The sequence below is a fragment of the Leptonychotes weddellii genome, chromosome 14 (genome assembly GCF_054177405.1).
Source record: "Leptonychotes weddellii isolate Sample4059 chromosome 14, ASM5417740v2, whole genome shotgun sequence".
In the NCBI taxonomy this organism is placed as follows: Eukaryota; Metazoa; Chordata; class Mammalia; order Carnivora; family Phocidae; genus Leptonychotes; species Leptonychotes weddellii.
This window is the reverse complement of record NC_138382.1, coordinates 16884232-16909579: the sequence shown is the minus strand read 5'-3', so window position 1 is coordinate 16909579 and position 25348 is coordinate 16884232. Positions and strand designations below refer to the sequence as shown.

The following is a 25348-nucleotide window of genomic DNA, read 5'->3' as shown; positions in this document are numbered from 1 at the left end:
AAAAATTCTTTTTGAACGCCTTGCTTCCTCTTCTCATCCAGACTCCTTCAAAGAATAGCCTATACCCACTCTTCACTGTCCCCTCAGAGCGGCCCTGTCCCCTCCACTTGTCTCAATCTGGCTACGTCTACCACTTCCCCTGAATGACTCCCATTAAGGTCACCAGGGACCTAACTGCCAAAGCCAAACACATTCTCTGCAGCATGACACTTATCTATTTCTTCCTTCTTGAAATGCTATTTCCGCTTTCCTCAAAATCCTTTCTCTGCTTTTTTTTTTTTTTTTAAAGATTTTATTTATTTATTTGAGAGAGAGACTGAGACAGAGAGCATGAGAGGGGGGAGGGTCAGAGAGAGAGGCAGACTCCCTGCTGAGCAGGGAGCCCGACGTGGGACTCGATCCAGGGACTCCAGGATCATGACCTGAGCCGAAGGCAGTCGCTTAACCAACTGAGCCACCCAGGCGCCCCTCTCTGCTTCTGACTTAAACTTTTTTTAAGTCCCCACATTCTCTGTGACCTCAACCATTTTCATGATTTTTTTATACGTGCTGACGCCATTCAAATTTTTATCTTTCCATGTCTTCACATGCGCATCCAGTGATCGACCCATCATCTCCTGAATTCTCTAGGTGCTTTAAAATTCAACCCGTCCAAACCTCAACTCTTCTCCCCAATACAGTTCTTTTTTCCCTATTTCCAACCTCAGTGATACCACCACCCGACCTCAGTCACACAAATGGGACCCCAGCTTCTGCCTCCTACTTCCTCCTTACTTCCCACAACCAAGTCTTGCTTATTTCCTAAATAAATTTCAAACTTACTTCCTCCCTTGATACCTTATTTCAGACTTTTTTCCTCTTGTTATTGCCTAATTCAGAAGTTACCAAACTGGTGTTTGGTGAAACCAGCTGTTAGACACTCTTTTAGAAAAAGGATTCTAGGGGCGCCCAGGTGGTTCAGTCGGTTAAGCGTCTGACTCTTGATTTCGGCTCAGGTCATGATTTCAGGGTTGTGAGATCCAGCTCTGTGTCAGGCTCAGTGCTCAGCACAGAGTCCGCTTGAGATTCTCTCTCCTTCTCCCTCTGCTCTCACCCCCACTCCCTCTCTGGTGCATGCATGTGCATTCTCTCTCAATTAAAAAAAAATGAAAAAGGATTCTATGATCAAATGTATTTGAAAAGGCTGCCCACCCTATGCCTGTCTTGGAAATTCAGAATGACTGTTAGCTTGCAGTAGCCCTGAGAAGTCATACAGTGAAGAAACCCGCTTAACTTTAAGCCAGGGTTTCCCTTACTTTTGTCCACGGAACCCTTTCAGTAAGGACAGGGGAGGACGTTTTTAATTTTTATTTAAAAATAAACAATGCTCCTCAGAAGAGTGTGGCATCATCTCTGATCCCCATACTTCTTCTAACTGATGTTCCATACTGAACATTCATGATCTAACATGCAACCCTCAACATGTCATTTCCATTCTGCAACCGTTTTATTAGCTCTTTCCTGAGGAAAAAGAACCAGCTCCATGCAACATGGCTTGACACGGCTTGTAAGACCTGCTCAGTCTCCTTGCTGCCACTGCTTGATGATATCCCACCAACTCTGGAATCTGTATCTGGCGTTCCCCAAACACACCACTCTCATGCCCTTGGCTCTATACTTCTGCTTTTCCTCCATTTTGAGGATCCTTTCCCTTCCTCCCCTTATTCACCAGTTTCCAACTACTCCTTCAAGACTTAGCTTAGGTGTGAGCTCTTTAAATGACCTTTCTTGGCCCCAGTTCTCTCTTCTTCCCCAAACATGGGCTACATTCCCTAAGCAGTCCCATCACAGAATGCGAAATGCAGTATTAACATCTCTGCTTGTGCGTCTCCTACTCTCATTCTAACTATTAGTTAAGGGCTGTATCTTTCTTTCTTGTTTTACTCCCATCGCACTCAATCCATGATTCATGAACTCAGTAGTGCTGCAGTGGTCCTTCGGTAACAATCAGGCAGGGCCGTCTCAGAAGAAATTGGACACACCAGCTTTTCTCTGATTTTACCTCTCAAAAGTCACAGCCTAACTCAGGACTTTTCTATGCATGTTTTACCAGGGAGGCATAATTTGGTCCGGAGATGCACGTTCATATGCTCTTACGCCGTCTGCCTTTAAGTACCTGACCCAGATGGGGGAGGGGCAGGCGTATAGCCCCGCCATGCACTTCCTGCGCTCAATGGCTTCTCTCTCCATGGCTTCCGCAAGCCCTTCTTCTCTTAGCAAGGTAACAGGACAACAAAGGGATTAAGGGCATGGGTTCTGGTTCAAATCCCAGCTCTACCACTTATTTAAAGCTCTGTAATTTTGGGCAACTCACATAATCTGTCTCCTCAGACTCCTCATCTATAAAATGTGCCCAATAATGGTTCCCTACCGTATACAGTTGCTGTAATCCAGGACTATGGCTAAGTACCCTGGTGAATGTTTGCTGCTCTGGTTATTATGAATCAGGATATGCCAATGACTTCTGGCAAAGTGATTTATAGTATTTCCACATTTACCCAAATGTTAAAACTCCCCCATTTATTACCCCATCCTTTCTAGGGCCCTTATCCTGCTTTGGTATTTTTTTTCTCCCTCCACAGAATATTAGTTCCGTGAATGTAAAGGTTTTGTTTTGTTCATTGCTGAAAGCGATAGCACCCAGAATAGTATCATACATATTAAGTCCACAAGAAATACTTGTTGAGTGAAAGGTGGAGAGTGTCAAAAAGAAAACATACCCCAAAAGTTTCATTACAATAAAAAGAATGGATAAATCTCTGATGGCTTCCAGTACTATATTTTAAAATACCATATGCCACAATGAAAACATAAGAAATTTATTAAAATTTGAAGGCAAAAACATAATTTCAAAAGATTTAGACCTATGTCAGGTGTGATACGGTATGGATGCTTTCTTGAAATTCAAAGTCAGATCCAAGAGTATCACCTTCAGAGTGTTCTAACAGATTGAGTTTACTTTTAGTCGTCTTGGATGAAACAGTCACTATTCTACTTTCTTTCTTGACAGAAACGTGTTTTTTCAAAGACTCACTTTTAACTGGTTCGTTAACCAAAGAATCATTTTGCCCAATTCCTTTACTTTTCCGATTTACAGGTGAGTCAGAGCAGGAATGCAGGTCCTTTCTGGGCTGTTTTTTAGCACAATATTTTTTGGTATATTCACCTGTTTTGGTCATTTTCTCTGAAGAAGATATGCTATTTCTAGACAATTCATCTTCTTTTCTTTGGCTTCCAGCTCCAGACATCACATCTGCTGAAGGAGAACATGTTCTAGCAATGAATTCTTTGATAGAGTCCTGCCGCTGCTCATTGACTGGGACTCCCAGGTTGTCTCTAGAAGTTTCTAAGGGCTCCTGCGTGGAAACGGGGACATGGAAGGAGTCGAGAGGCAAAGGAATTCTAGCATCACCTGTGATTTTCTGAAACTGGAGGGAAAAACAAAAGACGACAAAACAAAAATTCAGTGATGCACAAAGCCAACCATTAAAAAGTAGAGTCCATGACTTCAGTGTTACTCTGTGATTGTATTATTATGACAGTCATTTGATTAATCAGAAGATTTTAGATCCAGTTTTTTTCTAATTATATCCTGCCAGTTGGTTCCCAACTTAACTTCGCTATATCCAAGGCAACGTCTACTCCATTTTCATACTTGGTGTTTGGGATGATTATTGCCCACTTCCCTTTCCCTCATTAAAAATAATAAAGCCCTATTCCCTAAGGAAATTAATTTCTTTTCTATCGTCTAGGAACATGGAAGCAGTCTCCAATTTGTGATGAGACTGTTCTCAAGCTGTCAGTTCCCAAGACTGTCTGAGGTTGGCTGAGACGGAAGACGAAGGGAAGGCTCCAGGAAGTCAGGCCAGGAGAAGAGCAGACGGGTTTGTCTCCTCTCGCTCCCATAACTGGGAGGCTAACTATAATGCACTGTCTATTAGTTACGTCTGGATTACTTATTTAAGAAAATTATCTGGATCAGTAGTTGTACCTTCATTAGTGTTCCTTCACTGCAAGCTGACTGCATACAAATAGAAACCTAGATGAAATATGAATAGAATAGACATTTACACAATTTAAAGTTTGGAATGCTCTCTCTAGTGTTTCATTTCTTTCTTCACTGAGAATAGTTTACTTTAAATCATACATTTGCAAAAGACCGTCTGTCTTTCTTGTTTGTAACTACACGATATTATGAAACGGGTCCAAACTTAACTAATTTCACATTTGGAAAAGACCCCAAAGAGGCTCCTCCCAAGCATGTGAGTTATTAGGGACAGAGCAGTATTATTTTCTCTCTGACTTGATAATTCCCTTTTGGCTAATCACTCGTAGAATCATGACGTTCTGTTCTGTCCACTTACTTGGATATTTTGCATCTGTCCTAGGGGGTTCTGCTTTGATTCTCGTTTTTCTTCTTCAAGCGCTTTCTTTTCTTCCGTAGGCAGACTACTGAGAGTAGAATTCATCTGGGGACGACCCAGTAAATGAAAATCTGACTGATCTATTCCAGCCATTGTGGCAAGCTGCCCAAGCCTGGACAAGAGGAAGAAAAAAGCAAAGGTTACTATAATTGCATGTGAGCAGCTTAGACTTCCCCATACCTACAATCAGGAAATACTTCTAAAATCTTAAAAACCAATACCCTACCGCAGATACAAGCCCCTTTTCTCTCTCAAACTCTCAGCCCTTCCACATTCATGCTCTGGGACCACATCAGCTCATGCCATCCTTGTAGCACCCCCTCTTCCTTCCCCCAACAACGTCTTGACCACCACCTGATTCGTCACTCCATTTCAATGCTTCAGCTTCTAGTATGCACCCAGTGCATCAGCTCTCACCTCACCCCCACTTCCTGACCACCTCTCCTCCTGTTTCCAAAAACGTGTTCGTTCCTTCCTTCCCAACACTCACTCCTTCACCCACAAAACATCACTCCATCAATTTCAATCTCCAGTTCTCTCTTTCAGTATCTTCCTTTAGCAAAATCATTCACAGTTGAGAATGACTGATCTGTATCTATATTTGCCTTACGGATTAATAATAATTTCTCTGTGTAGGACAAAAACCACTTTAATTCAAATTTATTTTACCAGAAAGATAAATAAAAGGGAGGGAAATTCTGATGCATTCTGGAATATTTTCAAGTAAAATTATCGTCAGTGTAGTCTTTCCCAAAAACTATACCTAAAAATTACTTAATCTACAGGTTATTCTTTCAAAATGGGCTCTCTCCTCTACCAAAGCAGGTTTACCATTTTGCATTTCTTTTAATTCCTCATTTAAAAAACACCCAATATTACACGCTAAATAAGACTATGGAAGCATTGAAAATTGCTCACATTCCTTAGTAAACCCTCATTACAGATGCAAAGAGAATAATGCCATGTAGTTTCTCAACTACTAACCCAGCATCTTTAAGGAGGTCCAAGAAAGCATGGAACTTCTGAAAAGAATTCTCAATGCTGCCCAAAACACCTTCGTCATCCAGGATCATGCTTGTCAATGACTGTGCATGCAGGGCTTCAGACAAAGAGAAATTTATATTTCTTAACTGGGCATTTTCATGTTCCAGCTATAAAAGAAAATTGAAAATGTCTGACATGATTTTCTTCCATTGTCATGAAAAGAAAAGTTTTTAAGCAACAAAACTAAAACATTTCAAATGTAATTAATTTGTAATTAATCTAACTTTCTGCCTATGAAGACAGAGACTACATCACATAATGATCAAAACCCAAAGATACCCAACAAAGTTTCCTATATAATACTTAGGTGGTATATAAATAAACCAAAGTAACTGTTTAATTATTAATGATCTTTCAAAAGATCACTTTTCTAACTGGTTATATTCATAACAGACCCTCATTTACATTAGAAAAATTAGCTGCTTAAGGTTCCCTTTAAATTAGAAAGTGAAATAGTCTGATTTGAGCAAAGCATATTCTAACTTGGCTGGATGTTAAGGATTAACTTTATTGAGCAAAATATTAAATGTCTAAGTTTAAAAGTCCTGAATCATACCCAACTAATTAACCATACAATGACTAATATCCTCCTTGGCTTCTTGAAAATGTTTCCTCCCTTGCATGTCCCCATCTATTGGAAATCTCGTAGAATCATTACGTTCTGTAATGATTCCCCCATCTATTCAGCTAAAAACCCAGATAAACCCAACTCTAGTATTTCTCAGAGAGGCTCTTTTGTTCATGACGTAGCTTTTACCTTACAGGTGCTCAACCTTTACTGAATGAGTAAGTGTTCTTCAATCCAGTGTATGCACTTGCGAAAATTCCTCCCAAAACTCACCTTATAATAATAAATTATATTTACATACAACTTCTGAGCTTATGTCCTGCTTCCATGCACACTTCCCTAATGTAATTCTCATAGTATATATTTTTCTCTTTCACTGCATTCTTAGCAGTTTTCTAATATTTTATACTTACTTATTTAAATTATTCACTGCCAGTAAGTAGTTTCATCATATCTTTTATGTTACTATATATGCATATAAGCATAAGTGCTTTCTTGAACTGAAGCATCATAAACAGAAAATAAGCTAACATCATATAAAAATACACACACACCAAAAAAAACCCTAAGATTTTTACTTCTTTTTTTAAAAAATATGCTCCCCACCCGAAATATGTGGACCCCAGTGCAGGGCTTGAACTCACAACCCTGAGATCAGGACCTGAGCTGAGATTAAGAGCCGGATGTTTAACCAACTGAGCCACCCAGGTATCCCTAAGATTTTTCCATTTTAAAAACATGTTTTCTGGAATAGAGATCATATGACCACTAAAAGAAGTAAATACAAAGGTTCATATGGTACAACCAATTTGCAATATATTAGTTTTAAAGTTTATAAACTGCATGTGTATGGCTTAAAATCAAATAAAAATAAAACCAAAACACTTTCAAAAGTATAAGAAAAAACCTGTTTACCTCACTGACTCGTTTATCAGCCTTAAACCTTATTACTCTTTCCTCCTTTAACTGCTTTAGGCACTCCTCCAGTTTTTCCTAGTGTGAAAAAATAGAGTATTATAAGCAATTCATAGTATCATATCCAAAAGCCTTTCCATTTATAGATCTCACCAAGGATTTAGGCATAGAGCCACAAGTAAACTCAGACTTCAGGATTATAATCTGTTACTTAATGATTTTATCCTACCATGCTAGTGAAATTAATTACCAAAAATATCAAATTAGCATATTAAAAATTTATTTGAATCCAATACTTTCCAAAATAAATTTGTGGCAGCTCACCATAAAAGGCATATGTGTATAATACAGTTAAGTCAGAAATAAAACACTAAGGCCAAGAAAGGAAAATTCTACTTTTATTAATGGGCCCCGTTATAATAGGAAATCTCACTAACATAGTTAACCCACCCAAATTATATAATTGCAGAATCAAATGCATTTTAAAAAGTAAACACTTTTAAAGCACTTTAGTATGTGCCAAGCCCTGTCCTAATAGGAATTTCCTGGATATTAAATAATTTAATCATCAAAACCCTACAAGGAAAGAACAATTAACTCCATGTCATTTTACAGGTGAGAAAATGGAGACAGAGAAAAGTAGTGTAGGACACCCCAGACCATATCACCTAAGATCATTAAGTTGTAGAACCACATTTTGAACTCAGGAAGTTGGGCCCCATGCCTGTTCACAGAAGTGGTAATCTCCCCATTCACCAACGTCAATAAAATAGAATGCACAGGGCGCCTGGGTGGCTCAGTCAGTTAAGCGTCTGCCTTCGGCTCAGGTCATGACCCCAGAGTCCTGGCATCGAGTCCCGCATTGGGCTCCCTCTCAGCGAGGAGTCAGCTTCTCCCTCTGCCTTTCCCCGCTCTGTTCGTGATCTCTCTCTCTCTCTCAAATAAATAAAAAATATTAAAAAAAAATAGAATGGACACTGGTAAATTCTGATTTCCAAGAACAAGATACTTAAGTCCTTGCAGTGGGGGACACTACTTGTGGTTGGCAGAATTCTAAGATAGCCCCTCAGATTCCTACCGGCTAAACTATATGATCCTCCCAGTTAAACAAATACTGATCTAATTGGTGCTGCAGTGAAGGGATTTTGAAGATGTAATTAAGGTTCCTCAAATCTTTAATTGATCTTAAGAAATTATTCTGGGTGGATGTAACTTAATCAGGTGGCCTATTAAAAGGGACTGGGGTCTTCCTTAAGATCTAAAGTAAAAAAGGGACAAAGGCGAGATTCTTTGTGGCTGGCTTTGAACAAGTCAAGTGTGATGTCGTGGCAAGGAATGGGAGGGAGGCCTCTAGGAGCTGAGGCTGTCCCCCAACTGACAGCCAGCATGAAAGGAGGATCTCTGTCCTACAACTCCAAGAACTGAATTAGGCCGGGCACCTGGGTGGCTCAGTTGGTTAAGCGACTGCCTTCGGCTCAGGTCATGGTCGCAGGGTCCTGGGATCGAGTCCCGCATCGGACTCCCTGCTCTGCGGGGAGCCTGCTTCTCCCTCTCCCACTCCCCCTGCTTGTGTTCCCTCTCTCGCTGTGTCTCTCTCTGTCAAATAAATAAATAAAATCTTTAAAAAAAAAAAAAAAAAGAACTGAATTAGGCCAATGAGCTGTCTAAGTTGGGAGTAGGTTCTTTCCCAGAGCCTCACGATGAGAACACAGCCTGACTGACATCATGACTTCAGCTTTCTGAGACGAAGCGGAGAGCCTAGTCATGCCGTACCTGGACTTCTGACCTACGGAACTGGGAGCTCGTCAGCAGGTGGTGTTTCAAGCCATGAAGTTCACAGCAATAGAAAATTAATATACTACTCAACCCCCAGGTTCATGAACAAAATAAATGACTACTACTGTTTGAAGCCACTGTTTCGGGGGTGGTTTCTTATGCAGCAATAAACAAAATACCTCTACTTATTAAAACAACAAGGTATATTTATACATTTTAAAGGCTTTTGAACAATCACTTAAAGAATTTCAACTTAGAGTTTAGTTTACCCCTGGTGCATGCGGGTTGAGGGGAGGAACTCTATTACATGCTGTCATTGACGGAGGAAACTAGCACTAGCTTCTGGGCAGTGAGTACATACCACCGATTCTACACCCAGGAATTTACCCTAAGGAAATCACCAAAGACATGGGCAAAGATTTATCTACCAACATGTCATACACGACTGTTTAGGCCTAACCCTAGAAGTGAGCTACAAGCTTCCAAATTGGGTTAGTTTAAATAAAAACAGCACACCCATATGAAGAAATGCTCTGCAAAGCCACTAAAAAACACTGACAAGAGGTCTTAACCAGAATTAATGAATGGGCTTTCAGGAGTTCTATATTCTGTGCGTTTTTCAGGGGAGAGAGTACATAAGCTTAATCTAAGATTCTCTGAGGTAGAAGAGTATTTAGTGACATGACAAAATATTTTTTTTTTTTTTTAAGATTTTATTTATTTATTCATGAGAGACAGAGAGAGAGAGGCAGAGGGAGAAGCAGGCTCCCAAGGAGCAGGGAGCCCGATGTGGGACTCGATCCCAGGACCCTGGGATCATGACCTGAGCCGAAGGCAGACGCTTAACCATCTGAGCCACCCAGGTGCCCCATGACAAAATATTTTTGACACCTTTTTATGACAAAAGGGTAGATTAGGTGTGTGTACATACAGAGGTGGCTTTTATTTTCTTCAGTAAGTTTTTCATTGTTTTTAAAAATTTGCTCAATGAACATATACTTTATACTCAGAATTTACATTTAAAAATTTTAAAATAGTCTAACAACTTCAAATTCTTTAATGTTTCATTAAACATTTGAAGCCAGCCAAATTTTTAATGGGGACAAAGGAAAAAAATTACAAATACCTCTACTTACTTATATAATTTTTTTTATTATTTTTTTTAATAAATCTTTTTTTCTTTTTTAAGACTTTACTTATTTTTTGACAGAGAGAGACAGCGAGAGAGGGAACACAAGCGGGGGAGTGGGAGAGGGAGAAGCAGGCTTCCCACGGAGCAGGGAGTCTGATGTGGGGCTCGATCCCTGGACCCTGGGATCGTGACCTGAGCCAAAGGCAGACGCTTAACGACTGAGCCACCCAGGCGCCCCTATATAATGGTTTTAATATTTAAAACTTTTTTCACAGAAATTCTAAACAAATCAGTAAACAAGAAAGTCTCACCACAATCAGAGAATGTACAGACTGAAATGCTCCATTCTCAACTGGCTCTAAATATAAACAGCACATTGTGCAATTACATGAAATAGCTTCTCCCTCTAGTGGAGGGAGTTAGAATATCACGTTGGATTTTCATGAAAAACTGTACCTTCCTACAAAGTTAAAAGTAATTCATGCTCTTTAAAAAAATATGAAACCATAAGAGACTCTTAATCATAGGAAACAAACTGAGGGATGCTGTAGGGGAGGGGGGTGGGGGTGGGGTAACTGGGTTATGGGACATTAAGGGGGGGAACAAGTTGTAATGAACACTGGGTTTTATATAAGACTGATGAATCACTGAACTCTACCTCTGAAACTAATAATACATTATATGTTAATTAATTGAATTTAAATTAAAACAAATTTTAAAAAAAGCTCAATGTCTACACTTAAAAAAAATATGGAACCAAAAGATTAGAAAGCAAAATTATCTGACATTCTGTTATGTAAATTAGACTAATGATCAGGTTTTGGAGAAATCCTCTTTCTTGTCATCTGCTCTCCTTCCCCTTCTATACATTGGCTAGTTTTTTTTTTTTTTTCTGGAACAAAGCTCCCATCATACTGTATCTCTAATTTTATGTTTAACTTTTTTCATTTTTTTTTTTAAAGATTTTATTTATTTATTTAACAGAGAGAGACATAGCGAGAGAAGGAACACAAGCAGGGGGAGTGGGAGAGGGAGAAGCAGGCCTCCTGCTAAGCAGGGAGCCCGATGCGGGGCTCGATCCCAGGGTCCTGGGACCATGATCTGAGCTGAAGGCAGACGCTTAACGACTGAGCCACCCAGGCGCCCCAACTTTTTTTCATTTACAGTGGATCATTTTTTATATAATCAGGGGATTCATAGCCTTGATTTTTAAAAAAGATTTATTTATTTTTGAGAGAGAGAGAGAGTGCCCGTGAGCTGGCAGGGGAGAGGGGGGAGAGAGAGAGTGAGAGAGAATCTCAAGCAGACTCCCTGCTGAGCAAGAAGCACAACTCGGGGGCGCAATATCCTGACCCTGAGACCATGACCTGAGCTGAAATCAAGAGTCGGCCACTTAACCAACTGAGCCACCCCTAACCTTGACTTTTTTAAAGGGCTACAAAATATTCCACTGAGCATGTCTCGGTTCTGTAATCATTCCTATATGGTTAAACATTTAAATTCTTTCCAACCTTTCAGTATTATAAAACAAAATAACTATTTTTACGCATGAAGGCCTTTTCCCATATGTAGATAATTTTCTTGCAATGAGTCAATAAAAATGAGTTTGAGATCAAAGCAAATGAACATTTTTAAGGTTCTGTGATACTGATCTACAAAAGATTCCTAAGATTTTAGACTGCTTTCAGCAATGTATCACTTGGTATATAACTTCTACTATAACTGTTGGCTTGCTTCCTCACTTCAAAGTGCAAGAAATTTAGGGGAAGGGGGCATATTTGATCCCAGCACATGTATCTAGCACAAAGCACACGAAAAGTAATTGTTGAATAAGGTAAACCTGTGCCAATACAAGTTCTGTGTGTACTTAGTAGTTAAATTTCTCCTTCAGATTATATTTTAAAAATTCAGAATCTCTGTGGCTAAAACCTGCCCCTGCCCCTCAGCTATATAACCTTGGACAAGTTCAGTAACTCTAGGCCTCCCATTTCCTCATCTCTAACATGAAGACAGGTTCTCACATCACACAGTTCTTGTGAGGATTACAAGTTAACAACACTCACATAAACTCAGAAGAGTGCTTGCTGCATAGGGTACGTTCAGTTAATGCTAATTCACATATAATGAATATATGTGAATGCAAACAGTAGCGAAGGACTTAAAATCAAATAGTCTCAACTCACTCACACATACAGCCCCCTAGAGGCAACCTTTTCTTAAGCAGGTTTTCATTTTTTTTAAGTAATCTTTATGCCCAGTGTGGGGTTTGAATTCACAGTTCCAAGATCAAGAGTTGCACGCTCTACCGACTGAACCAGCCAGGCGCCCCTTTGAGTAGGTTTTAATTGTAAAATACGGTATCCATACTAAAAAGTGCATCTTTACATGCATGCATCCCTAAAAATTTCCTTTGGTTTTGCCAACTCTTAACTTCATGTAAAGAGAATCACAGTAGGGGCGCCTGGGTGGCTCAGTTGGTTAAGCGACTGCCTTCGGCTCAGGTCATGATCCTGGAGTCCCGGGATCGAGTCCTGCATCGGGCTCCCTGCTCGGCGGGGAGCCTGCTTCTCCCTCTGACCCTCCCCCATCTCGTGCTCTCGCTCTCTGTCTCATTCTCTCAAATAAATAAATAAAATCTTTAAAAAAAAAAAAAAAGAGAATCACAGTATATGCAGTCTTCCAGTCAATATTGTTTTTAAAAATTCACCTACATTGTTGCCAGTAGGCTCTAGTTCATTCAACTTTATTGCTTTGTAGTTTCCCCACTGTATGAATACACATCATTTTTGACTCTTCAGGGATGTTTGGGCTGCTTTTAGTTGGTCCTAAAGCAAATCACACACGTACCCTATTGCACCAGTTATTCTAGTATGTATACCGGCTGGGCAGGGGATAGGGAAACTTGGGTTGTGAAGGATTAGCACGCCTTCAGGTAATGAACAATGCTGAATGCTTTCCAAAGTAGCTGTGTCGATTTATATGCCCATATAAGCAGGGTGTGAGATTCCTATTATACTCCAGGTCTAGGAAACCTGTAATTATCAGACTTCTTTGTTAATGTGATTGGAGGGTAGTGGCATTTCATATTGGACACTTGTCCATGTTTATTAGCCATCTGGATTTCCTTTCTTAATGAGACTTTAGCCATTCTTATTTTTAATTCTTCTCATTTCCAAGTAAGAAACTTACATGACTACGTCATGATGAAATTTTAGACATTATTAACTTCCTACTTTACCAAATAAGACATTAGTTCATTTACACTCTTTCCTAAGTCCATTCCTCTCAGTGAAGTCACGTCACCATTCGTTTTCCCACTGGTCATGAACTCTTTGACTTGCAGTGATATACTTAAAAATCTGTATTGTTGGGGGGGGGCCTGGGTGGCTCAGTCGGTTGAATGTCTGCCTTCGGCTCAGGTCGTGATCCCAGGGTCCTGGGATCGGGCTCCCTGTTCGGCAGGGAGTCTGCTTCTCCCTCTGCCCCTCACCCCGCTCGTGTTCTCTCTTTTTCTCTCACTCTCTTTGTCTCTCTCTCAAATAAATAAGATCTTTAAAAAAAAAATCTGTATTGTTGGGGTGCCTGAGTGGCTCAGTCGGTTTAGTGTCTGCCTTTGGCTCAGGTCATGATCCCGGGGTTCTGGGATGGAGCCCCGCATTGGGCTCCCTGCTCAGTGGGGAGCCTGCTTCTCCCTCTCCCTCTGCCCCTCCCTCTGCCTCTCCCCCTGCTTGTGCGCTCTCTCTCACTATCTCTCTCTCCGAGTCAAATAAATAAATAAAACTCTGTATTGTTTATCGACCACAAACTCTCTCAACACCCCGCTTTGGGAAATGAAGACATTCATGCCTTTTCCCCTTCTTTCCACCTCCTATTTACCTTCCAAACCTACCTTTTATGTTGTCAAAGCTGATATTTACATTTTGTTCTGTTTTCTGTTGAGAGACAATAACAGCAAATAGTCTCTGGTCCTACCAGGTATCTGTTTTTACTCTTTTTTTTTTCCCATCATGTTGTATGCTTTACTAACTCTCAGGCGAACCATGGTTATTTTCTACTTAGGAACAGGAGCAGAAAGCTCCCTGGAAGCTCATGATTGACTGGCTTCTCTTATGTGTGAAGAGGTGGGTAGTCAGTTGTAATAAGGAACCCCCAAATACTCTTTTCTAGGGTGCAAAACTCCACTAGGTGCCCTAATTCTCCCCAGTCTTTTTTTCCCCAAATTTTTATTTAAATTCTGGTTAGTTAACATCTAGTGTAATAGTGGTTTCAGGAGTAGAATTTAGTTTCCCCCAAAGTCAAATTATCTCATTTCAGGAGAATGAGGGTAGGGATGGGAGTCAGCTCTCCCAAATATAAACCTTCCACACGCTCTCCTTATTTCAGTCACATTTTTAACCAACTCCACCCTCTCTCTGTCACACACATCTGAAGATGGAGCTGTTTCTGCCGTGGGGGATTAGATTCCCTCAGCTGCAGCCAGTCCCTGTGCAAATTCTAGGTGGTACTGTTCCTCTGTTCACAGCTTCACACCCTTCCACTTGCCTTCTGTCTCTGAAAAAAATGTTGAAATCCCTTCTATTGATTGTTGTGGATATATTCTTAAAAATTTGATACCAGCACTTTAATGTCTTATCAAAGTGGAGAAGAGCCGAGAGGGTCCTCAGCACATCCTGAATCAGGTAGTCCCTAGTTACAGTTCCTGACCTTCTTGGCCTTCCCCAGTGCCTTACTGTTGCTTTTAGAAGTACAAGCTCCCTAGTGTCTCGGTGCAGGAAATCTAAAACGACCATGAGAGGCGCCTGGGTGGCTCAGTCATTGAGCGTCTGCCTTCGGCTCAGGTCATGATCCTGGGGTCCTGGGATGGAGCCACGCATCGGGCTCCCTGCTCAGGGGGAAGCCTCTTCTCCCTCTCCCTCTCCCCCTGCTTGTGTCCCCTCTCTCGCTGTGTCTCTCTCTGTCAAATAAATAAATAAATAAAATCTTTAAAAAAAAAAATAAAATGACCATGAACGCAAATTAGACGGTCTGGGGTCTTGTCTTTACTCGGCAGCTTAGTAACAAAGCATTTTAAGTGCTACAAATTGTAGGTGCTCATTTAGAAAATGAAAGGGGTAATTCTACATCAGTTACAGATTCATCCCACTCTAATATTTCGTAATTTTCCAAGTACTTATCTTAAAATTTCTCTATGTTATTGTCATTAATTTTAATTGGGAAAATAAAAATCTGGCTTTCTTTTTTAAAAAATCAAATAGTAAAAGGGGCCCCTGGGTGGCTCAGTCGGTTAGGAAAGGAAAATATATTACTGATGACATGTTTTGATTTTTATTTCTCAGAATTCAAACGTCTACCTTCCACCTTGGTCTAAGCCAAGGAATCGTTGAGGGGAAGACAGAAGCCATGTACAAGCTCATCCAGTGCCCTAATCAGGCTTCCTCCTGCCCAGTAACCACTATGGTTTAAAAAATAATCTCTGGATCTTAAAGTGGTAACTTTATACCTCTAATGCTTCTTGTTTTAAACTGGTTTTCTCAGGCTCTTCTTGAACACTTTCGGATGAATCGTCGACCTCTTCAATTTCTGAGGAGGAAGGACTCTCTACTGTCACAGTCACAGGAAAATCTGATTGCTTAGAAAAAGAAGTCAAGGTTGTAGAAGAGATAACAAAAACCAGCTAACAAATATTACAGGACATTTAACAAAACTGACCTGAGGTATCAAGTCATTATGTATAAATGTCTTCCACTGCTTAGTCTAAAACAAGCAATGACAAAGTAAAATGACAATGATTTATTTTTGCTGTCACTGTATAGAATTCTATTAAGATTAATATTTGGAATCCTCCATATTATTTTATTAACTTTCTTTCATATAAGCCAACTGAGGAGCCAGGGTAAACATTTTTCTCAGACCAACTTTTTACTGCAGATGAGACATTTACTCTCCACTGTTAGGTATAAAAAGTCTGAAAGAAAATGTAGTTTTTGGAGGAAAAAATCCATCAGTAGGGGACTGATAAGAAGAATTAGAAGAATAATTAGAAAGTCAACAGATCTAGTGAAAAAAAAAACATGAAAATTAAAAAAATCACTTACACATGCACAACTAAAATGGACCCATCAAAAACCTCATCTTACCATCCTTTAGCCACCTTAAAGCAGAACTACTGTAATGGTAATACAGTTCTCCTGTCAATTCACTGCCATTGGAATGCAGTTCAGTATGCTGTTCCCAAACATTTGAAAACTGACCTGATCATAACCCCATAAAAAGTCTACAGATCAAAAAGAGGAGTGCTGGGATTACATAACTGCACAGAAGACAAGTCACTGGGGTGTCATTTTAACCACGGGCAACAAATCCCACAGTACAGGAAAGTCCCAATGGTAGAATGAGGTGTGCACCCCTTCTTCTGGACATGCAGTGGGCAGGGCTCACACCCGGGGTGCTCTTCTCTCAATCCAGTAGTGTTACCTTACTCAGAGCTGCTATGTAGTTCCCCAGGACAAGGGGGAAGGAGAACCTGACACTCTGACGGAATTGGCTGGTAGGACAGGGAATGTGTGTGGCCTTGGTGAGAGAGGAAGAAGTGCTCTGAGAGAGCAGACGCTCTGGGACTGGCTTCTTTATTTTGCCTTTAGGATCTGGAACTTATACATATACTTATACATATAGCTCTCAAATGACATTTCTCGAAAACATAAAAGACATTCTTGAGAATGGTAGCTCCATGAGTTGGCAGTCAAATTCCTTTCACTGGGTTAACAGGTGACTTGTGGACTGGAGAAATGGCTTCCCTGTTTACGGATGGAACCACAAGATCCCCAGTGTGTGTCATATTCACACAACTACATACCGTCATTGGGAGAGCAACGTGACAAGTTGCCAATGGATTTATTTCAGAGACGGAAATGTCTTCTGTAAGGCTCTGTTTAGTTTGAAATGCAAAGAGAACGCCCTCCCACCTTTCCCACTTAACCTTCTATATATTGTAAATATGAGAACTACATACCTGCAAATGATTATATACATCATGAGTTCTGATTAATGGAAAACCCCTAAAGAGATACCAACAAATTAAGTTAGAAATTGATGTGAATATTACCAGTTAACGCCAGTTTGCTAGAATTTGCTAGAATTATGTACAATAATACTATTAATAATACATATGAATTACGTATAAGCAAAATAAGCTCAAAATAAGGACCTGGCAGAAAATTGAACAGAATTTAGCAGACTGGCTTGTCACAACTCTCTGAACTGCTGAGGGGTGTCTTCACTTTCTACGTTCAGGACAGTTTAGACTTCCAATCTAACTTCCTTGACTAATAATCATTCTCCAATTGACAACTCCTTGTGGTCAGAATGGTCTCGATATTAACAGTTATCATAAAAAGAAGATATGAAATCACAAAGTCATAAAATTGAAGTGTAAAGACTGGGGCCTGGGAACTAGAGTTTATGCAATAATAATTCACATCACCATTTGCAATGGAGATTATATTCAACAATTCAATGTGAGCAAGTGAACAATTATTTTACATAGTAGCTACCTCAAGTCTTATTTAAAATCAATTCTTTGTTTTCTTAAGCAATTGTTAATCCCCAATTTCTTGAATACTACCCTGTAAATTACCTGAAAATAATCTACAGCAAACTAATTCACTCAGCAGGCCTAAAATTATAGTTCGACCATTTAAAGAGACTTTTATACTTCTAGTATAAAAATCGCTATGCACTGTTATCCCCTGGGTAAGTAATCAGCTAAAACTAGTTAAATCTAATTTGATTTACTAAATCTGATTCACTAAAATGAGTTAAGCCGGTTGACTGAGTTAGATTAAGTCTAATCCCTACTTCCCCATCCATTCTGTACTAAACTATCCCCCAGGCCGAAAATGTCTTTTTTCCCCATTCCTTACATGTCCAAGTTCCTCCTCCTGCACTGTAGGGCCCAGCTCAATTACACCCGCCTTTAATGAAACCTTTACTCACCTGTACCGGTGGAGAGAATGTTTGTTGGGACACATAAGAAATAATCTGCAACTCCCAATTATAACTATTTTTTTTTTCTTCTTTCAAGGACCCATTAGGCAGAAGCCACGTGTGAGTTATCATTTTTTTCTCTAGAGAAACCTCCCGCATAATTGAAGCTCCAAAATGAAAATTTCTAAACGACTCAAGATGGAATAAATACCTGGTCCTTTTTGCACGTTCCGCTGTGCGCCACGGCAGGAAACCAGAGACGCCAGGAGGTAGAGGCTCAGGAGAATATTCTTTACCAAGGGGGTGTTTCCTTCCATTACTTACAGGTTTCTTTGTGGCCAATCCTATGTTTGCGAAAGCATTAAAGGACAAAATCAAGATGCATTAAATGGTGACACAGCAATTATCACATGTTCGCACTTTATAAAACAGGCACCTGCCAAAGATGCAAGGCCATTAATAACAAGATCGTTCTGTAAAAATGCTTTGACATGGACTAGCAATGCTTACAAATCTAAGTTCTTGTAGAGTAACAAGTTATCATTTTAACTAAAATACAAATATATGAGATGCACAAAACATACAGAAATAAAAAATATACCCCAAAGAATGAAACATGCACGATACATCTTATGTATCATGCAGAAACATCCAGTTTATTGAATCTCAGAGTATCTGTGGTATTTCTGAATCTCAAAGATAGAGAAACACTGATACATCCCTGATTCCTGCCAAAGAGAATCTGAATTAGACCAAAATTTTAATTTAAGATTAAATTTTCCATGTGAAAACAATCAAAGGAATAGGACTGAAAGCTGCTAAGTGGCAGGTAAGTCAATGTTACCCTCCCTAAGTCTGTCAACCTTCATTGCTCATTTGATTTCATATAGAAAACAAAAAAGAGGGGTGCCTGGGTGGCTCAGTCGTTAAGCGTCTGCCTTCGGCTCAGGTCATGATCCCAGGGTCCTGGGATCAAGCCCCGCATCGGGCTCCCTGCTCCGTGGGAAGCCTGCTTCTCCCTCACCCACTCTCCCTACTTGTGTTCCCTCTCTCGCTGTCGTCTCTCTCTGTTGAAAAATAAATAAAATCTTAAAAAAAAAAAAAGAAAAGAAAACAAAGAAGAAATAAGACCCCAATGGATAAAGAGCAAGATATGGAGACTTGGCCTACATTTCAGTACTAAAAAATCAATATCCTTATATGAAATAGTAGCAAAAACTAGACCTACGTGCTAATATATTTAGAATAAACCATATATTAAAATTGACATTTAATTTTTTTACAGTTACTCAAAACAAGTAATATAGGTTTGTTATATTTATTCTTCAGATCTATTTTACTATACTACTTTAGCAGCATTAGGATAGCAAGAGAAATAAAACATATGTGGCAATAGAGGACAAATATTTCATATAGTGTAGCTTATTGATAATCACCACATGACCTGTGTGATTTCTCTGGATAAATTTATATGCCTCTTAAAATATATAGAAGTTCCATTCATCTTGTGCTATTTTTTGTTTTTCAACTTAATTACTCTCAAGGAAAAAAATGTTCATATATACGTGGTTTGTACATGTACACCTCTCCCCTTTCAGAAACTAATGCAAATATGACATTTGTAATTAAATCCAAAAGAATTCACACTTATCTTGTAAGGAGATAAAATCCCCATTCAAGTTCCTATCTTCTTTCTGCACACATGATTACAATGTGAATGTGACAACTCACACAATTATGTAACCTCTATACTCACCTGGATCTAACTATATAGCCAGACACTGATGTGGCTTACCTCTATGTCTCCACATAACTGAGGCAAATACAAAAAAAAGCCCAAGAAATAAAATTACTCTTAAAATAGCTCAGTGAGCTTGTAAATTTCAGTCACTTTGTTTAATCATGCTAAGAAAAAAAAAAGACTTTTAATTTTTTATTTTCATTCCACGAAGTCCTATTATATACCATCAGATACTAAAATTACAGAAATCCTAATATAACACACATATATATTTTACCTACATACATTTCTATTTCTAATATTATATCAAAATACCAACTTAGACACTTTTAAGAATGTTTTACACATGATGTAAACTTTTTTTTTTTTAAAGATTTTTTATTTATTTATTTATTATTTGAGAGAGAGAGGGTGAGAGACAGAGAGCATGAGAGGGGAGAGGATCAGAGGGAGAAGCAGACCCCCCGTTGAGCAGGGAGCCCGATGTGGGACTCGATCCAGGGACTCCAGGATCATGACCTGAGCTGAAGGCAGTCGCTTAACCAACTGAGCCACCCAGGCGCCCCATGATGTAAACTTTTAATAATAATCTATAATCACTGAGACATCACAAATCTCAGCTTCTTTGTATATACTATTTGACTACTAAAATATCAGTTTTAAAATAAAAATTGGTAGAAAAATTGTTAAGCTTTCTTTTGATTTAATAGACCCTCTTAACTGCTACTTAATATTTTGTTGACCAAACAAGTAGATTAATGGAGAATCAAAAACATACCTTTTAATAGTAAAAAAAAAAAAGTAGTATTTATGAAAATGTTTACAATACTATTAAAAAATTATATAATAGTTAGGTTATTCTGAATTTTTTACTAATTTATTATTTATTTAAAGTACGCTCCATGCCCGATGTGGGGCTCGAACCCATGAACCCAAGATCGAGAGTCATGTGCTCTACCGACTGAGCCAGCCAGGCACCCCAAATCTTTCATTAATTTAAAAAAAAGACCAATCAACTCAATGAAACTTTCTGAATTCATAAAAAAGTATAACTACGAGATCATATAGAATTTTAATTTAATCTAAAATGAAGTGAAAGAAGAAAAATGGCAAATTATATTCAAGTTATGTGGAATTACGTCAATATTCCATCCACCCTGTCACCTGTGTGCCTATGTTGTCTATGTTAATAGACCACAGGAAGATGGGCGCCTGGGTGGCTCAGTCGTCAAGCGTCTGCCTTCGGCTCAGGTCATGATCCCAGAGTCCTGGGATCGAGCCCCTTATCGGACTCCCTGCTCGGCGGGAAGCCTGCTTCTCCCTCTCCCACTCCCCCTGCTTGTGTTCCCTCTCTTGCTCTCTGTCAAATAAAAAAAAAAAAAAAAAATAGACCACAGGAAGAGAAAATGAAAATCTTAACCAAGGAATATATTCAAAATAATGAACTTTTTATGAAAACACAGTTGGTTAATTTAAAAAAAAAGGAAATATTAGCATCTCTTCTTTAAATTATTTTTATATTTCATAAATTCTTATAATCTGTATCAGAACATTCACAGTCTTTCTGATATGCATGTGGTTAATACTGGTTGTTACCATCACTATCATATGATGGGAAGAGATTCCAATTTTAGCCATTGGAACACATACGGGGCATAAGCTCTAGCAGCATTAAAAAGCCAGGAGAAAAAGTTACCAATTCTAATAGTAGCTTTCCCTTTCCGACCATTTCCCAGGATTATAGTTCTCTTTTTCTGTCTAGCAGTTTTGAATGGTTCCTTCACTGATGGAGAAGTTATCCACTGGTACTGGAAGAGAAATAATAAATACTCATATCAGTTACAGGTAATTTATGAGGGTTTGATCTCAATTGGAAATTAAGCTATTTTGAGTTAACAAAAGGTTTGCAATCTGCATTTCTGGGACCCCAAATTAAAGAATCACACAATGTTTTCAAAACAGAAAAGCCATTTGATTTGACTTAATTGATTTAAGATGGCAGAAAAATGCCTTGATGGTTTTATTAAGGAGAAAAACATGCAGTTAAAGAAAAATTCTTCCTAAAGAACTACAACATGTTACCTCTGACTTGGTGCTCCTTCCATTCTGGAGAACTTTTTTGATAACTGCTTTCATCACAGAATGATCTAAAGTAAAATAAATTGAAATTATAGTAATTGCTTCCCAATGAGTGGTTATTCCCATTTAAAAGCAAACACCAACTTTTCACATAAAATTAAATATAAAACGCACATTATGTAATTATATACCTATTTCCCCCTTTTTAGAATTCTAATTTCTTCCTCAAAAACCTAAGATGAAAGTATGCCCCCTCCCATATTGCCCACAATGACTACTCTTTTTGCAGTAGCAAAGATCATTTCTCAACACTTTGTGTCTAACATGACTTTGGATACCTTTGGATAGAAAGCAAAAGTCTGGGACTGTCCAGCTGCTTAGATAGTGAAAGGGCACCTGATCCATTAAACCAAAGTCCTGACATTCTCTCAAAGCCGCTCCTCTCCTCAGCGCCCCTTTCTCAGTGAGTGGTACCAACCAGTTGCACGCGTCATCATCCAGCACTTGCTTCTTCTTCTTTTTTTTTTTTTTTTTTAAGATTTTATTTATTTGACAGAGAGAGACACAGTGAGAGAGGGAACACAAGCAGGGGGAGTGGGAGAGGGAGAAGCAGGCTTCCCGCGGAGGAGGGAGCCCGATGCGGGGCTCGATCCCAGGACCCTGGGACCATGACCTGAGCCAAAGGCAGACGCTTAATGACTGAGTCATCTAGGCGCCCCCAGCACTTGCTTCTTTATTACTATTTCCTTCATACCCCACACCTGATCTATCTGTAAGTCTTATTAGCTACCCCCTCAAAACACAACCTGAATTCAACCACTTTACCAGCTCCAACCTTCCACCCTAAGGTAAGCCATTAACAGCCTGTATTTGGACTCCTGAGGGGAGTCACAGTCTCCAGACTGGTCTCCTCATTTTCCTTCTTTATCTCTCCCCCATCCCCAGGTCTATTCTCTACACCAGTCATCTTATTGAAACACTATTCAGATCAAGCCTTTTTTAGTTCAAAATGCTCCACTCACTTAGAATAATCCGTGTCCTTACTCTGGTAAAATCATGCCCATAGCCAGCTCTGTGACCTCACCGCATCCCACGCTCTCCCTCGCTCGGTGCTCCGGCCATGGTGGCCTCCATCCTTTCCTTAAACACTCTATCCACCCTGTCACCTCCGTGCCTGTGTATGCATTGCCTCCTGGTGCTGGAAGCTGCCTCCTCCAGGTCTCCCACGGCCTGCCACTCTCTTCATTTAGCTTTCCCCTCAAAAGTCGTTTCTCCAGTGAAGCTGTCCCTTGACAAATCTAATACAGCCCTATTACCCCCTTCAGGGTCTTTATCTTAAGGTATTTTTGTACTTCCTGCTATCTAAAATTACTTCACGTATCTGCTCACTCATTTCTACCTGAACTCCTCCACTAGAACGTAAGCTCTACGAGGGTAAGACTTTGGTCCATCCGTTTCACTACTACACTCCTAGTGCCTAAAATCTGTGTCTGGAACACAGAAAGGATTCAAAAATTACTTGCTAAACTGAGAAATGAATGAAATGCTCTTTCCAGGAATGCAGAGGTTCCACAGGAAGGCAATAATTCTCTTGGTGGAAGCTAGCTCATTATCTAAGTTCATCTTATTCGAGTGGCAGCCAAGAGCAATTTACAAGTATAACTCATGTTAAGTAGTAAATTATCTGCTAAAAACACAAGGGAAGTACAAGATTAGAAAAGTATAGCATTAGGAAAGCAAACACATTAGGTTTTAAAAACTGTCAACACACGAACAAATTCTGTTTTGCCAATCGTTAATCATTAAAAAAGGTGTGACGTACCAACGAGTGGATTTTTTCTTACATCCAGAATGACCAGAGTTCTGTTGGTTTCGAGGGCCTTTAGTAAAGCCTTTGCTCCTTCATTGGTGAGGCCACACTGCTGCAGGTCAAGTGCTTTCGATGAAAGACAAAAGGTCACTTGCCAACTCTACACAGATTTAACATATAGACAACTCTCATGTATTCATGCATGTAAGATTTCTGTACAAGAAGTCATGGCAGGTTTTTAATCTTGGGTATTGAAAAAAGAAAAAACAGAAAAGTATACACAACACATACAATAAAAAATCCAATAAAAAATTCTTGGATGGGCCATGATTATCCTGCTCTTAGTACCAATAAATCACCCAACATATTTTACAATTACAGAGGTGAAGAATAACTCTAGATAGTCTATGAGTGAAAAACATCACAAAAGGAGTCTCGGCTCATAATCAGCAAGGATGCTAGTGGTGTGTAGACCTCACAGGCAAAAGCTGGGTGGCGCTCAGAACCTGCGCTGCATTCTTTTGATATGCTCTTGAGTTCTAAATCACTCTTAAAACTAGTTAAAAGGAAAAAGCAAAATGGCAGATATGCAATAATCGTTAGTTTTACAAGAAAAAAAGACAAAGAAAGACATTTAAGAGGATGGAAATAATAACAAATCCAAAGAATGTATGAATAGGGAACATATGCTAAGAACTTATCATGAAAGAATGATAGTCAAGAACACTCTCTTTAAAAGGTCAAAGAACAGAACAAATGATCATCAATACTAGTTCTGAGGCTGAACAACATTTAAACCAGGGATCACAAAAGCACAAGTATAAAAAACATTGCATAAGAGGAAACCATCATATTAGCCCTTTTTTAAAAGTGTTGTGTAAACCATTACATTAAAGTAACTGGGGTCTTTTAAAACCCCATGACACATAGAAATAAGCCAGATATATGGAAACAATATGATGAGATCCTTATAAACTCTTACCACAGAATGGACAAAGGATATAATTAACCAACTAGCCAAATAAATAAAAATAGCCACTACATGTCACTAGTATGTGAACTGAATACAAATTAAAACAATAAAATGAGATTGTTCCATCAGATTAGGTCAAGATCATGTAACAAAAACCTTGAAAATGTGCATGCCATTTTGACCTAGCAACTCTCTAAGAATTTAACCAAAGGAAACGAGACGTAGGCAAGGATGTGTATCGGAGTACTGTTTTTAACAGTGAAAACCTGCAAACAGCTCATTTATCTAGCAAGAATGAATAAGCTTAAGTGTACTATGGCACATTCATATAATGGCACAGTCACCAAAAATGATGTGGAAGATGTAAATGTACTGACTTCTTAAGATGCTCATACTATATTAAATGAAAAAAGTTTTGGGCGCCTGGGTGGCTCAGTTGGTTAAGCAACTGCCTTCGGCTCAGGTCATGATCCCGAAGTCCTGGGATCGAGTCCCACATGGGGCTCCCGGCTCAGGGGGGAGCCTGCTTCTCCCTCTGACCCTCTCCCCTCTCATGCTGTTTCTCTGTCTCTCTCTCTTTCTCTCAAATAAATAAATAAAATCTTAAAAAAAATAAATAAATAAATGAAAAAAGTTTTAAAGTTTGGAGTAATCCCACTTCATAAAAAAGGGAGGGTCACTCACTTTTGTAGTGTTACAGGTTTTTAAAAGTGACACAAGCCAGTGTTTGTGAGGGGAGAGGCCTCACATGCACTGTTAAGGTAGATTATAAATTGGCACAGGATTTCTGGATGGTAATTCGCTAACATGCAATAAAAGTCTTAAAAATATGTCATATTGGGGTGCCTGGGTGGCTCAGTT

The 25348-nt window shown here is 39.3% G+C and overlaps 1 protein-coding gene and 1 non-coding gene across 7 annotated transcripts in view; both read right to left on the bottom strand.

Moving 5' to 3' along the window:
• Positions 1 to 25348, bottom strand: part of CEP78 (centrosomal protein 78) — a 34840-nt gene that overhangs the window by 1754 nt on the left and 7738 nt on the right. The window contains exons 6-17 of one of the 6 annotated variants that reach the window (XM_081802861.1): positions 23527 to 23640; positions 21708 to 21772; positions 21322 to 21433; positions 18096 to 18228; positions 16911 to 16956; positions 15608 to 15652; positions 15399 to 15527; positions 6991 to 7068; positions 5448 to 5614; positions 4404 to 4575; positions 4031 to 4078; positions 3206 to 3467 (exon numbers count right to left, since the gene is read on the bottom strand). In XM_081802861.1, coding sequence (XP_081658987.1) covers positions 3206 to 3467; positions 4031 to 4078; positions 4404 to 4575; positions 5448 to 5614; positions 6991 to 7068; positions 15399 to 15527; positions 15608 to 15652; positions 16911 to 16956; positions 18096 to 18228; positions 21322 to 21433; positions 21708 to 21772; positions 23527 to 23640 — 1371 coding nt within the window. Of the gene's footprint in view, positions 1 to 2806; positions 3468 to 4030; positions 4079 to 4403; positions 4576 to 5447; positions 5615 to 6990; positions 7069 to 15398; positions 15528 to 15607; positions 15653 to 16910; positions 16957 to 18095; positions 18229 to 21321; positions 21434 to 21707; positions 21773 to 23526; positions 23641 to 25348 lie in introns of those variants that run through there. The other 5 variants (XM_031025517.2, XM_081802858.1, XM_081802860.1 and 2 more) reach the window with 5 other exon arrangements.
• On the bottom strand, positions 20529 to 20601 carry TRNAE-CUC (transfer RNA glutamic acid (anticodon CUC)). The gene has a single exon. It is a non-coding gene; the product is annotated as a tRNA-Glu (tRNA).